This window comes from Aspergillus terreus, genomic scaffold, assembly GCF_000149615.1.
Source record: "Aspergillus terreus NIH2624 scaffold_11 genomic scaffold, whole genome shotgun sequence".
Lineage (NCBI taxonomy): Eukaryota > Fungi > Ascomycota > Eurotiomycetes > Eurotiales > Aspergillaceae > Aspergillus > Aspergillus terreus.
This window is the reverse complement of record NT_165934.1, coordinates 343,730-358,294: the sequence shown is the minus strand read 5'-3', so window position 1 is coordinate 358,294 and position 14,565 is coordinate 343,730. Positions and strand designations below refer to the sequence as shown.

The 14,565-nt window shown below is 51.0% G+C and overlaps 6 protein-coding genes across 6 annotated transcripts; 4 read left to right on the top strand and 2 right to left on the bottom strand.

Annotated features, from left to right (window-relative positions):
• Positions 1-279: 279 nt before the first annotated feature.
• On the bottom strand, positions 280-962 carry ATEG_07541 (uncharacterized protein; the record flags this gene model as incomplete). Its single annotated transcript, XM_001216162.1, has 2 exons — positions 280-341; positions 368-962. The coding sequence occupies 2 exons, from the start codon at positions 960-962 to the stop codon at positions 280-282; spliced, it is 657 nt and encodes a 218-aa protein (XP_001216162.1).
• A 961-nt stretch (positions 963-1,923) lies between these two features.
• On the bottom strand, positions 1,924-3,553 carry ATEG_07540 (cytochrome P450; the record flags this gene model as incomplete). The annotated part of the gene is made up of 2 exons (XM_001216161.1): positions 1,924-3,090; positions 3,146-3,553. The coding sequence occupies 2 exons, from the start codon at positions 3,551-3,553 to the stop codon at positions 1,924-1,926; spliced, it is 1,575 nt and encodes a 524-aa protein (XP_001216161.1).
• Positions 3,554-4,589: 1,036 nt separating this feature from the next.
• ATEG_07539 (uncharacterized protein) lies at positions 4,590-6,320 on the top strand (the record flags this gene model as incomplete). The annotated part of the gene is made up of 1 exon (XM_001216160.1): positions 4,590-6,320. The coding sequence occupies one exon, from the start codon at positions 4,590-4,592 to the stop codon at positions 6,318-6,320; it is 1,731 nt and encodes a 576-aa protein (XP_001216160.1).
• A 1,085-nt stretch (positions 6,321-7,405) lies between these two features.
• ATEG_07538 (GNAT family N-acetyltransferase) lies at positions 7,406-8,367 on the top strand (the record flags this gene model as incomplete). Its single annotated transcript, XM_001216159.1, has 2 exons — positions 7,406-7,408; positions 7,459-8,367. The coding sequence occupies 2 exons, from the start codon at positions 7,406-7,408 to the stop codon at positions 8,365-8,367; spliced, it is 912 nt and encodes a 303-aa protein (XP_001216159.1).
• A 1,204-nt stretch (positions 8,368-9,571) lies between these two features.
• ATEG_07537 (uncharacterized protein) lies at positions 9,572-11,882 on the top strand (the record flags this gene model as incomplete). The annotated part of the gene is made up of 3 exons (XM_001216158.1): positions 9,572-9,704; positions 9,803-10,538; positions 10,589-11,882. 3 exons carry the CDS (start codon positions 9,572-9,574, stop codon positions 11,880-11,882), a joined length of 2,163 nt encoding a protein of 720 aa, XP_001216158.1.
• Positions 11,883-13,460: 1,578 nt separating this feature from the next.
• On the top strand, positions 13,461-14,168 carry ATEG_07536 (uncharacterized protein; the record flags this gene model as incomplete). Its single annotated transcript, XM_001216157.1, has 1 exon — positions 13,461-14,168. One exon carries the CDS (start codon positions 13,461-13,463, stop codon positions 14,166-14,168), a length of 708 nt encoding a protein of 235 aa, XP_001216157.1.
• Positions 14,169-14,565: the final 397 nt, after the last annotated feature.

The window sequence follows — 14,565 nt, the reverse complement described above, 5'->3', positions numbered from 1 at the left end:
TGGTTCTCCACGATACTACCTTGCCACTCGTGTATCCTCCCACTCAACAAGCAGATCTTGATCCACCAATCCTTCGCGCAGTGTCGGCCGCATAGAGAAATCGCGCTGGGTGGTACCATCCAAGGAGGCTTATAGCGATAAGCATCGGGACAGCCTCGAGGACATATAGCGGCCATTCATGGGTGAATATGTAGGCGTCAATGCCGAGGGCAAACTCGATCACTCGATACACACAGCGGACCTATTCAGTCGACGGATTTAGCAAGTTGTGAAGTAAGATTAGCGACAATGGAACTCACCAGTATGAAGAAACCGGATATATAGATCCCGGTAAGCAGTGTCTGGACCCCAGCGTCCATCAGCTTACCTCCACGGGTCGACTTCAGATGAAAAGATCCAACGATAAGCAGGAACACAGTAAATGTAACGACTTGCAGGACTAGACCCCCGATCAGAACCCCAGTTCCGGTGTCTTTCTCTGAGCCCTCCCAGTCTCCTGCAGAAGCAATCCCGCTGCCAGAGGCTTGGGTAAGACAGCTGATGATATCTAACGCAACAAAGATCCGAGGAAGCCATTTTCGTCGGATCCCGACAAATAGAAAACGCAATGGCTTCTCGGAACCCTGATCGTTTGCATCGGACCAGATCAATCGATCCATCAGAAGATAGAGACTGGCACAGACAAATATCGGGGCAATAACGATCAATGTAGCACTGACAGCGTACAGGGCAACATCCGCCGGCTTCTTCACGCTGGCGCAGCGGATTCCGTATCCAGCCACTTCGAGCAGGGCACCGATCAACAATGGGATGAAGTGCCCTACGCGGCGGACCTTGCCTAGCCATGGTGCAATGACAGTCATATACAGGTGATATAGAAACGGGAAGAAGTAGAAAACTGTGAATAGGATGGAGGCTGGAAGTGAAGGGCTGTAGAAATAGATGCTGTCGGGGGATGACATGTTGAGGAATGAGGGCGTTTCTCTTGGGTGATTGAACAGGAGGGTATGACACTTTGATGGTCAATGTGACACTTAACTGAAAATTGCGAACCCTTGTCCGAGACGCAATTGTGATGCTCTCTTTAGTGACATGGTGATGGTAGAGGACTGATTTATATGCCTGGGTCAGTACTCTACAATGAAGGGTAATTCTGAAGCCTGGGCGGGTGGTGCTGATTCTACTATACCAAAAGGAACATATCGTATTCGCACTCGGACAATTGCACGCCACCCTGGCAGTGTACAGTGCGTTTACAGGGGGATGTACCAAAGAGGAAGGTGAAGTTTATACGAGGCGGAATAGCCGATCCACCACGGAATAGATGGGTAGCCAATCGGCTGCATGGAGAACATTAAGGTTGATGTCAATGCGAAAATGCGAGAAACGGTAAGTTTCAAGTGTGGCTGCCTAATAGCATGAACTATACGGCTTGTCAACATAAGCTCTTTGTTATTCCATGTATAGAGTCATGAAAGATTTGTCTCTAGTTGAGCTATTGTTGTGCGAATCTACTTTTACTGACTGACTCTGCATGCGAGGCGTCTGGCAAACAGCAAGCATCCTGCCTCCCAACGAAGCCTTACGAGAGCTCCTGAGACCGCTTTTCGTCTTATCGATATTGACATACCAGCCAAGTCTCAATGTATTTGAAGACGCTTGCGGTTCTTAGCCCAGGTCATATGCATGTCACGTACCGACGAGACAAATAAACTGCCTTTTATTCTCTACAGTATCTTTAAATAGGTACTTCCCATGACTCTGGTGCTACCGTTTAATGAACAATATAACGCGCAATTTGGCTCGTTAGAATCGATTTATTACGACATATCCGAAGATAACAGTCCATCTGAACAAGTTAATCCACATATACAACCCGCTAAGTTGCCTCTCTATACGACATCATTGAAGGAAACAGCCAACCTAATCATCCGCCTCATGTAGCTTCACAGTCACCAGGTCTGCTGGCGCGCATGTCAGTGCCACGCCGTACCGAATTTCCTGGTCAGCGTGCACATCCACAATGGAGTCGAAACGTTGAAGCAGCCGCACCAATACATAACTAGTCTTGATGAGGGCGAATTGTTGACCGATGCATGTCCTGGGCCCTCCATTGAACGGGATGTACTCCCAGGTCACCTTCCGCCCAATCCACCGATCGGGATTGAACGCCTCAGCATCATCGCCCCAGATGTCCTTTCGACGTTGCAGGACATAGCTGCCGTAAAGGACCTGCTGACCTTTTGGGATATAAATAGGCGACGAGCCGTCTTTCCCACCACCAGACGGGAGGGTCGTATCCCTTAATGCACATCGACGGTTGAACGGGACGACCGGGTAGAGACGCAGTGTCTCGTTGATAAAGTGCTGGAGATACTGGCACGATTTCAAAGAAGCGAAGGTTATTCCCCGTGGCGTCTTGTAGGTGCCGAACTGTTCGACGATGTCTTTCCGGAGTCTGGAAAAGATGTCGGGCCGGCGAGCGAGGATGAGCACAGCCCAGCTCAACAGCGACGCGGTCGTATCACGTCCTGCGAGAAGAACATTGAGGGATTCGTAGCGAAGCTGTAGTGGGTCTTTGCTCGACGCCGCGAGCGCTTCCAGAAAGACATACTGTGATGTGGATTGGCTGCTATCAGGGAGCTTTGTGTCGCCCGCCTGTCTCTCCAGCACGGCATTTACATACTTGTCCACGAAGGCGTGCACCATCCGGATACTTTCGCGGAACTCTCTATTGTCGACGAGCCAGTAGAATCTGTCGAAGCGAAGTCGTTCCGACAGATACCACACCGAACGGTCAAATCCGTACAGAAAGCTATCAGACCCGCGGCCGACGTCGGTCCTCACAGCAGCCAACTGACTGTCGCAGCTCTTCCCGAACAGAAACTCCGTCGCCGAGTCCAGGGTGAGCCGAAAGAAAATCGTTTGGATATCCACTGCGCGAGTCCAACCGTTCGACAAGACTGGCAGTGCGCGCATCGCATTTTGAACATGACGTTCTTCCATATCGAGATTACTCACTTGGGCCCGTGTGAACTGAGGTCGGAGGAGTGATCTCGAGTGCGACCATGCCTCACCGTCTGTGGTGAACTACGAAGTGTCAGTTACCAAAGCGTAAACACGCTGATGGATGGGGAGTACTGACAATGCCACGGCCAACAAGCGGGCCCCCAACGTTCCGCCGTCCATCCCCCAACCCAAAGTCCTTAAATTGGGTGGCCAACATGGCCTGTATGTTTTTAGGATCCGCGGTGAACAAGCTTTCTTTCCCTGGTTGTCGGACTCGAAAGGTGGAGATGTATCTGCCATGTCTCTGCGACAGTAGGTCGATACGTCGTTCGGCTAGTTCAGGAAGAACTTTTGCTCGATCCGCACGCAGTGTTTCCAGGAGGTTGGAAAAACCAAAGGGGTCCTTGCTAGGGTATAAGGGGGCTTCTTCGCACCCTAGTCTGCGGGCATTACGAGCTTTTCTCCATGACAGGGCGAAGGAGATCACCAGTCGCACTGCAATACCCGCAAGGACCAGTGCCGGAACGAACAACAAGGTATGCATCATGAACTCCAAGAAGCTTTGATACAGTTTTAACAAGCAAGCAAAGTGTGTAGTCCATGAAACTTATGGCTCAAGAAGAACGATGAGACCCTTTGGGGCACGCTCCGGCAAGATATATGACTGTCCGTCCCTCTTTTTCATGATATATGTTCTATTTTAAGGGGCTGCGTCATGCTGAGTGTTTTACACTTGTGACTGAGTGTTTCTAGCATGCTCATCTGAGTAGATTCACATGTTGTGTCATAGTTCGAGGGCTATGCATGCTTGACTAGGGGTCTGATGGGGCGAAGTTGTGTATAGATGCACTTCCACTTTGGAATACTGGGCCAAATTATGTTTCCGCCCAATACAAGGTAGAGACAGTGTGACATTCACTTGAAAGATGCGTTCTATATTTGGCAAAATCAAAGCCACCATCGTGGGATCCTGCAGGTCGTCATGGATCGCCTAACATTCCTTCCAATCATACGCCGACACCTTGTTCCACCGCCCCCAGCAGTATCTTCTGCACGGTTACTGCCCGATTCGATATCCAGACTACTCTTCATCTACTATAACTGGGTATGATTCGGAAGACGGTGTTGTCAGCGGACCTGTCTGACATGATCATCAGAAATGTCATACAATCCAACAATCCAACAGGAAAAGGTCAACATAACTCGCTGGCTGACTCGCCAATTTTCTAAAGATAAACCCCCATGTCTGCAAGTAATTGAGATGTAGGGTCACAGCGTTACTGAGCCCATGAGGGCACTCCACACGCCACCACCGATAGCATTTTGATACAGCCTGTTTTTGGTATCACAAAATGGGATGATGGCAGATGGCCCCCAAGTCAGCTCTGTATTGAGTTCGGATTGCAACGGACGAGGCGAAGCATGCTGGAGGATATCGGAGCCTTATTCCCAAACTAAATATACACTTGACCCCCAGAACGGCTGACTATCCACTGTTTTGTGCCTGACCTGTCCTGGGCATCCTATTCCACTCCTCTTTAGCAACTATGAAACACTTGGATGAGGTTAATCGAGGAAAAATGTCCTCCAGCAAAGACGAGTACGCTCCCTCAACAGTTAGCCGTCGGGGTGACATCCCAGACTGGAAATGGAAAGGGAGCCTTGCTGCAATTTTCTTGACAACTATCATTAATGGTTGGTTCACCATCCAACACAAAATCATCACAATACTGACGAAGGGAACTTGGTCAGGATACGATGTGAGCAATGTTGCTAATATCCAGCCGCGTCTCTATGAGGCCTTCGGCAACATCACCCTCCTGCCGTGGATAAGCCTTTCCTTCAGTCTCGCCAATTTTGCGGCGCTCTCTTTCTCTCGAAAAATCCTGTATTGTTTCGAAATGCGATGGGTCTATCTCGCCAGCATAGTTGTCTTCATGGCGGGCGCTGCGGTTGCAGGAGCAGCACAGAACATGGATTCTGTCATTGTTGGACGCATCATTATGGGTGTTGGTGGAGCAGTCGTTTACCAAAGGTTCGTTGAACGCCTGGTCCGATATTCATATCTCGATCATCCGTTAACCAGAAATAGCAATCTGACCTTTGTCGCTGTCTTCGCTACTCCCACGGAGACCCCTCGACTCTTCGGCGTACTGGGTGCGCTGTGGGCAGTAGGCCTTGTGATAGGAGGGCCTATAGGATCCGCTTTCGCTGCCAATGATCATGCAACATGGCGCTGGGCACTGTACTTGAACCTCCCTTGTGCTGGCTTAGGTCTGCTTGTCGCATTGGTCTGTTTCCCTCGCAAATACTTAGGGCCTGACGTCCCGGTGACCGCGCGCATCGCAGCGGTGGACCCGATTGGGATTGTGCTCAACATGGGCGCTCCAACTCTGCTGGCTCTTGCGCTAGAATTCTCCGGCTCGGTATGGGCTTGGAGGTCAGGAGCGTCCATTGCATGCTGGGTCGTGTTTGGCGTCGTTCTGGTCGCATGGGGCGTCCAACAATATTGGTGTATTGGCACAAGTCCCGATCAACGCGCTATTCCCGTCCATCTACTCACCCGCGTCGATCTCCTGCCCCTGTGGATTGCATCGGGATGCGCAGGTGCGTCCTATGCCGTGACATTGTATTATCTGCCGTTGTTCTTTGCCTTTGCCCGAGGATACAGCGCCCTCGAGCAGACTGTTCGTCTTCTCCCGTTCATTTTGGTGTTCATCGCTGTGGTGATGTTGGTTGGCGGACTGCTGCCCATTTTTGGCCGGTACAACATTATATACATTGTGGCGGGCATCGCGACCGTTGCGGGGGCTGGTGTCATGGCAGCAACATTGAGTCCTAGTGTGTCTGAAGCTCAAGTGTTGGGGTTGGAGGCTCTTATCGGTGTCGGCCTTGGGTGTTCGTTCCAGCATGGTGTCGGAATCTCGAATGTCATCAATAAAGAGCCACGGGATCGAGTGGACAGTGCCGTTATATTCAACATGGCGCAGATGGGCGGCATTGCCATTGTCTTGGCCGTGGCAGGGTCCATCTTCCAGAACGTTGGCTACAACATGCTGGTGGATGCTGTTGGGACCGGTGAATACTCTCAAAGGGACTTGCGCGAAGCGCTCGCAGGTGTTTCGTCCGTGGTGTGGCGGTCGAGTGATCCGGAGATTGTGTCACGCGGAGTTGAGGCAGTTGCTGAGGTGATTGCACGCGAGTTTTATCTGGTCGTGGGAGGTGGTGCAGTCTGCCTTGTCTGTGGGTTGCTAATGAAGCGGCAGAGACTGGAATATGGTAGACAGAAGGATGCAGAGAACAAAGGTTGATGTTTTGGTCTGCGATTTATCCATGGATGGTTTTTGCAACCATTGTTGGTGTGACGCAAGCAATTCAAGTAGAAAGACGAAAATGATGAAGATGATGTCTATCTCTTGAAGAAGTTATCAATTCTTCGTTGCCTCTTGTCGTATGTGCCACTCCCTATACCCCCTTGTACGCGACGTAATTGAGCCAAGTGAACTCTACTGTTGATAGCTCTGATTTCAAGAAACCATCCTGAAAGCGGACGTGATGTATCTTCAGAGATGGTGTTAGATTGTGGAGGTACTCCATACGATACGTCGCGTGGAATGACAGGCGGTGGCAAGGAAGTGGCTGGATTTTGTATGCAAACTTCGAGAAAGCCAGTATTCACCCATGTTGGGCTAATGAATCGGGCGTCAGCGTCGTGGGAACTGGCTCCTGGCACTAAACGGATCAGATGTTGATGAAATAAGGCTGTGATACATTTCCACAGGAATTGCAATGTGATTCCGTGCGAAACCACGGCCACCACATGGTTATCCCTGTTTTCGTCAAACACTAACGGGAGAAGGTGATCGTTGATGAAAGTATTTGACCGCAACATGATAGACTGGTCCGTTTCAGGCATGGTCTGCACAGCCTGGGCCTGGTAAGAAGCAGACCATTTCTGCCCCTCGAAAGACCCGAAATCTCGCTCTCTGATCAGCGGGCTCGAGATTGGTACCAGTGCAGTGGGATTTGGTTGGTGACGGCGGATCCCCTCCGCGGTAAGAGCGGCTCTTGAAAGATCAGAGGCGAAAATGTGCGTGAAGCATACTCCTTCTGACTTGAAATGTTGGCCTAGTCGGTCAATTTGGGAAGCCCCATGGTTGGTGAGGGGCGAATCAGTGGTTCCAGCTCTGTTCCTCGGTTAGATCTCGCCGTCAACGCATCAAAGGGTGGTAGAAGTACAATATACGGGCCACATTGTCGACGGTTTCTGCGTGTCGGATGAGAAAGAGCCTCATTTGGGAAAGCAGTATGGGTGTTAAAGTGTGTCTGGATGGAATGAGATGGTGGAGATAGAGCCACGTTCATTCCGAGTGGGGAAAACACCGGGTGAGTCATCATGGTTGATCCAAGCCATAAGCAAATCTATATTTATTTATCTTTTTCACGTAGGCACACTTGCTTTGCTTCATCTGCTCGAAACTGCGCTATTGGGTCAGCAAAACAAAGATGTGCTCTGGAAAAATGCTCATCACCACGCAGCCACTTGTACAGCATATGGAAAAGGTGGCCGCTCTCCACCTGCGCCGCCAGATCGAAGCTTGTCGATGCCTACGTCCCCATGAAGAGTTCATTGACTCCTTAGCAGGCGGAGGAGTTGCCGCTATCACGAAAGCCGACTACACTCGCAAGCTCAATCACACAACAGGTTTTGGCATGGATGGCCCGGTGACAAGCATCGATCTGGCTTTGATTCAAAGCATATCAACACGCAAGGGAGTGACACCAGAAATTGACTTGTGTTCACTTGCACACCCTACGGCTCTTCAGGTCCTTACATCCAGTTGCTGGACTGTAAATGGCTTTCTCAACGCGTATGCATATGCATTACATGATCTTGATTATTCGGCTAGTGGCGTTACATCCGACATACAGATTCACAAAGCGCAAGAGGATCAGATGGAAGACTTCGTTCGATCCTCTGTGCAGGGCTTTAAAGATGGAGGTCGGCCTCTAGATCTCCTGTGTCTTCTCGCGGAAAGTGCAGCCAACCGGAAGGACACAACCATATATCTAGCCACTCAGAACGGTGTTATTATAGGGTCGGGTGGAATGGCTGTCATCGACACGGATATCGGACCCATCGCACATCTTCACATTGACAGCACCTTACCAAGCTGGCGTGGAAGGGGAGTGCATGCGGCGTTGATCCATGCTCGCATACAGGATGCAAGAGAATGCGGCTGTGTTTTGGCAACACTGGAAACTCGCCCTGGCTCTGGTAGTAGCCGAAATGCTGAGAGAATGGGATTCAAGCTGGCCTACACGAAATCTACGTTTACTCCATCCAACCGGGAATGAACCGAGACGTGTCTGTCTTAGATATGCTTCATACTCCATATAATATATATCGCATCACGACGTCTACATAACCCCTTGTTTTCTCTTCCTTTTCATCTCCCATCTAGAAACATAAGCTTCACATTACAATGCTCATCTCCATGGAAATATATTTCAGACTTGTGTCGTGAATGCTTGCCTTGATATCGCCTGTGGTAGGACGGAAAGCGGTAAATCCGAGGCCGACTTATTTTTGGGATTTTCTATCCGTCGCGACATAAACAATACCTAGGCATCAACAGTCTTCTGCGACAGAAATTTCATCCAACCGCCATGGATCTCTCTCCCATTATAGATCGCCTGTCACCATCTCCTCAGATGTTTCCCGATTGCTGTCTAGCGATATCACGCACATTGATTACATATCTAGCCTCCATTCTGCCGCAGAAACCCGGATTCACCATCTCCATCGGCAGTGGGTCCGGCCTCCTGGAAGCGCTCATCGCACACTGTCATCCCACCATCCGCGTCGAGGGGGTGGAAGTGAATTCTTCAGTCAACCGCTATCTACCTGAAGAGGACATGCATGTTGTCGGCGGGACGTGGGGGCTCCATTCACGCGTCCCCCAGGCCCGAGCTTGGATGTTTGTCTATCCTCGCGAACCAAAGCTCGTCACCAAGTACCTAGACGCATACAGTGATAAAGCAGAGGTAATTGTGTGGCTGGGCCCTCGGGTTGACTGGGCTGATTACGAGCCGTGTTTTCGCGAGTCTGCCTTCTCAGAGGTTAGCCTTCCCGCCGAAGTTGGAGTAGCGCCGTACGAGATGTTGGTGGTGCTGCAGAGGAAATCCTGACACTATGAACGACGTCCCATGATCATCCTGCCTTCTATCGCTCCTCTATTATGGGAATCATACCGGCCTGTCGGTTAGGCTACAGGATTTGTCCCGATGGTTGCCATGTTGAACTAGGACTCGTGTCCTCAAGCTCATCTTCCCACCTACAAGCGAGTCACCCCACAAAACTTTGTCTGCTCAAATCGCATACAACAGCACAGTCCAGCCTCAAAAGGACAGGTTGCGGGATACAGAAAGAAGCTGGCTTTCCAGGCTGCCGGATTTGCTCCCCACGACTAAAATCTCGAGGCAGCCCGACCAGTGACTCAACATCACACCGTTATCCTGTCCTGCACAAGTTTCCCATTGATCGATATTGTTCCTAACCATGGCGGAATTAATGTCCTCAGCCGGGGCCTATATGCGCGGACTATGGAAAAAGGAGACTCCGCATGTTCGAATCTGCCTTTTCGGCCACGGCGGAGCTGGAAAGACCACCCTCCTATACCGGCTGCTTCAGGGTAGGCAGGTCATCACGATTCCGACAATCGGGTTCAATTGTGAATAACACCTTTCCATATCTACCTCAAACCAAGGTCTGCTAACGACCTACCAGCAGAGAACCTTCATCTCCCGTCTGAAAGGTTCGACTTTGAGATCTGGGATCTCGGAGGAGGGTGTTCGTTCCTTCCGATAGGGGTGTTTCAGCATCTAGTTAATCCGGAAGTGATTTGCTTGTTCCTCATCGACTCATCGGATCCTTACGATTACGTCAAGTATGAGCTCGACGACGTTCTGGGTAAAATCGACGAGGCGAAGCACTTTGCGGTCGTATTCAATCACAAAAGTCAAAAAGACCAGGCGGATGCTGCGGCATTGAAACAGGCGGTAAACGACAGAATCCAGTCGTGGAGAGGGGCACGACGGTGCGGATCGACATACGAAGTTTACGATGACCTTGACAGATTCAATGCCGCAACTGGTGAGCAGGTCGATGTTCTACTGCAACGCATGATCCACGTTGCAAAGACAAATTTGCGGGACGAACCGGTCACCAAGTCTGTACTGCCAAAGGCGGAGATCCCCAAGCCATCGAGGGAAGAACTTTTGCAGAGGATTGAGCTGCGGTCCAAAGAATCAGTGCATCGGCTGCCTCCTGATCAATTCATTACGCAAATGAAAGCTGGCACGCTATCAACTTGGGATCATATGTGCCATTTACGTGCTGGATTTCTTTGCATAATGGAATGCATTATGGAAGAAGACGTTGTTTTTGCCGCAGCGGAGCTGTTCCTGCAGCGCCTGGATCTCATGTTGCGTGCCAGCCCAGGCAAATTCCGCAACACATTCCATCGGTAAGTAGCGCCCGTGGAAACGAGATCCAGCCCAGCCTGACAGTGCTTAGAACTCTCACGATATTCTGGATGCATCAAATCCATCTTCAGATGCTTTTAGCCCGACAAAAGACTGGAGTCCTGCCATCCTATGACAAGTTTATCGGATTTTTGCGGCAATGCCCTGAGCTCATGGACGGCCGGGCGTGGGATCAATACTGGTCCAAGGATGTCCTCTTCGGCTCCGAGGCAAGAGAAGCCTGGGTATTACCCGATCTAAAACCACTGCCCCGGTATACGCCATCCGCTCAGGCAAACAAACCGAAGAACATCCAGTCCCCTCAAAGTAACGCCCAAATTTATCAACGTTTCGCATACGGCATTGTGAAAGCTGTCAAGTCCACCGACCAACGGCGCGCCGCGATTATTAATGACACCCTACCCATCATACAGTCATATCTGATCCAATTGCGTTCCAAATCCCAGTCCACCGAAAAGATCGATTCCTACTCTCTGACCCAAGCGTACTTCTGGATTCAAATGACCCACGCCGCAGTGGCATCTATCCCGCCCGGTAAATCAATGGACATCAGCAAGCTCAGCTTCGAGACCTTTGGAATTCTCTTTCCAGAGCTGGTCGGTGCGGAGGACCTCTGGAAAGATTACTACACACCAGAACAATGGAATTCTGTGGAAGCGAGAATGAGAACAGTGCTTCCGCGCAAAAAACCCCTCCCTAACTTTTTCCAACCACCCTCCCAAACCCAGGTGGAGAAAGCTATTGCGTCGCGCCTGGACGAAAAGTATGTAGTCCATGACGGAGATACGTCGTCTGGTCTGGATGGCCGCCCGAGTTCCGAGGAGTTGTTTCTCAGGGTTCGATGGGCTGTCAAGTCAACGATGTCCATGAATGAGAAGCGGGATGACTATGATGGCTCAGCGGATAGCCACGCAGCACTTTTGCGTCGGTTATTCTGTCGGCTGATCATGACGGATCCTGACGGTACCAGTGGAACACTCGTCTCCCAGGTTGTATGGGAAGAAATGTCGTTTCTTCATGGCAGAGGCCAGTATACGTGCGCGGCCTTTTGGGCTCGGATGATCGTGGCCGCATTTGCTAGAATGGACGCAGCGTTCAAGAGCCAAGTGGAAGAATACCGCGGCTTGGTGGAAGAGGCCGAGGTGGAAGCAGCAGAGACACTGTTGTTTTCCCAGTTTCTTTCTGCTAGCATGGAACTCTGCTGGGAACGTTTGTGGGCCACGTATTACTCGGACGAGGTGTGGAAGAGCAAAGGCGCGGCGGATGGATATGTCGTTCCTGATAAGAAACCGCTTCCAGCGTACATTGAGGAAAGATTGAATTGATCTCGATGAGCTAGATCAAATGGCGTTTATAATGATGAGGTGGCTATCTTTCGCCGTCCTAATCTTTCGCCGTCCTACTACATAGTCAGAAATCTGAAACACATTGAGGATTGAGCACCGGACACCTACGGCTACATCAACCACCATTCGGATACAGCTAGAATACCCCAGCAAGGCCTCCGAAAGCCAACAAAAGCTTTTGTTGGCCGACAACTAGATACAATTGGTCTGCACCAGCAGCCCCTAGAGCAGAAGCGCGTCTCAAACACGGGCTGTGCTCATGGGGCCATCTTGGCACTGCCAGTCTGCTTAACAAGGCACCCACATTTCGCTACTTATCTGCCTTGTTACGAGCTTTCCTCCTGCTCATTCCATCAGGTCGACTCACTCGCATCATGTCAATTTGGTTCCCTACAGAGTTCGGGGAGGACTATCGGACGAAGACCCTCTGGCTCAGGGCTGCGGCCATCATTTCCACCAGCATCGGTAACGTGCTTCTCGTGACACGCCATGCGCACCCATACTCACTCCTGGTAGGAGCTTTACGGCGCGTTGAGTCTGGCAAGCTGACATATGTCTAGTTCGCCCTTCCCGTGATCTGGTCAACGGTGGATGGAATCTGCTATCGCAGACGGGCCCCAGTCCACGCGTTAGCCAGCGTCGTGCTTGACTTCCTGTCAGCGACGTTTCTCGCCTGGAATATCCCCCTTACGCTGTTTGCCGGGCTCGTGTACTGGAGTTTTGTGACGATAGTGATGGCCTTTTTCTATCTGGTTTCGGTGTAGGTTCTTCGCGCCCTGGGTATTGCCATGCCAGCCGATGGTACTGATTCGGATGATACAGATTCCTCCATGTAACTCTGCTCGTTCGCGCAGGAGCTAGACTCTGGGAGGCGGGATTATCTGGAAGAGGCGGTGGCATTGAGCTGCCGAAATAGAGTTGACCTCATACCAATATGCGGTCGGGAGTCCTGGCTTGTGTATACGAATTGGGGAGGACAGCTTGGGATTTTCGTATACCTGGTTCACTATCCTATCTTCATGTCGTCTATACTGGCTATCGACAAGTATGTGTTTAAAGCGGCAATCAGAAGACGGAAACGTAAATATGACGTGGTTCGGTGACTACCTCACGGATTGCAAACCGTACTTGTACCACCAAAAGGACAGGAGAAGACACAGCTAGACAAGAGGAGATACATATGAACAAAATGCACGAAACATTGCGCGTCGCGATTCTAGGCCCAACGGGCCAAAATCGTGCCATGCGATACTTCTCGCACTCTTGACCGGCACATCGCACGAGGTGTATCCAGCTTGTCTCCCCGCAATCCGAAGACAAAGCAAGTATCGGCTCGCTCTGGCCTCCCGAACAGAGCGAGCGTATTCACAACCTGTACCCTGTCGACTTGCTGGGGATCTGACATAGACCCATATAGCCACCCATTCTCGACGGGTGTGGACGTTGTGGTCAGTGCGCTGAATGGGAAAGGCCCTGGGACGCACAGGGCAAGGTACAAGATGCTGCCGGCAAAGGCCGGGGTGAGACGGTTCTATCCCAGCGAGTACGGAATGCACCATGTCTACCGACCCCGACTCGGAGGATGACAATTATGGGGGTATCTACCATCCTGTACGCGGTCGAATTCATCCCCGTCCTATCGCACGGTGGCCAGCTAACTCGGCTACCAACGATGTAGATCCTGGAACGCAAAGTCCCAGGCCAAACGAGCGAGCTCTGCATCATCCAGCAATTGCGTCTGGGGAAGATGACATACACGCTCATCGGCTGCGGGGACTTCTTACAACCAACCCTAGGGAAGCGACCCGGTGTCCATGGACGCAACCCAATGCGTCCTCTTACCGGATCATCATCTTGGGTGATCCAGATGCTAAAATTGACTTCACAAACATTGATGACCTGGCCGAATTTCTGGTCGAGACAATCAATCACCCTGAGCTGTCGGAAAACCGGACACTGAACTTTGTCAGCGATCGGAAGAGCTACAATGAGATCGCTGGTTTGCTGGAGACTCACTCCGGGAGGCCTGTGGAGAGGCATTTGCTTCCGGTCGAGCTGATGCATCGCGTCTGGAAGAACAGGGACAACATCCCCGAGGAGTTGCGGGGAAGAAGCGTGTTTCCGGAGGATTTTTGGATTCTAGTCAAGGGGATGCAGGGCTCTGGGAGGCTTTGGAGGCCGCCTGGGGAGGTACACAATGACTTGTTCCCGAGAGTGAAGCCCAGGACATTCGAGGAATATTTGAGCGAGATGTTTGGAGCATAGGTAGCCCATCCCTCCTGCTATTTGAATGTCACGAAGTACTTGCCTTCTTTGATTTCTAGGTTGGATTGAACGGTTCCTGGTTGTCACCGACAGTCCTTCTCTCGGTTTCTGTTGGTCTATCATTAGGGCAGATGACCCGCCACCGAACAACATGAATGTCTCTGAGTGAGATTCCATGGATTGATCTCACGGAAGACAGTGCCGCAGGCGTATGGGTTAACATCACTATTAGCAAGGACGCGTCTACCCCGTCATTAGCGCTTAGCTGCGGATTGATTGGACTATGATGCATATAAGTCAAGGCACCATGCTGTAAGGATGAGCGTAGACTTCCGCTTATCGAGTTACGCTGATTGTATAGCCTACCCGCGACATGTCAATCTCATACTATCGTATG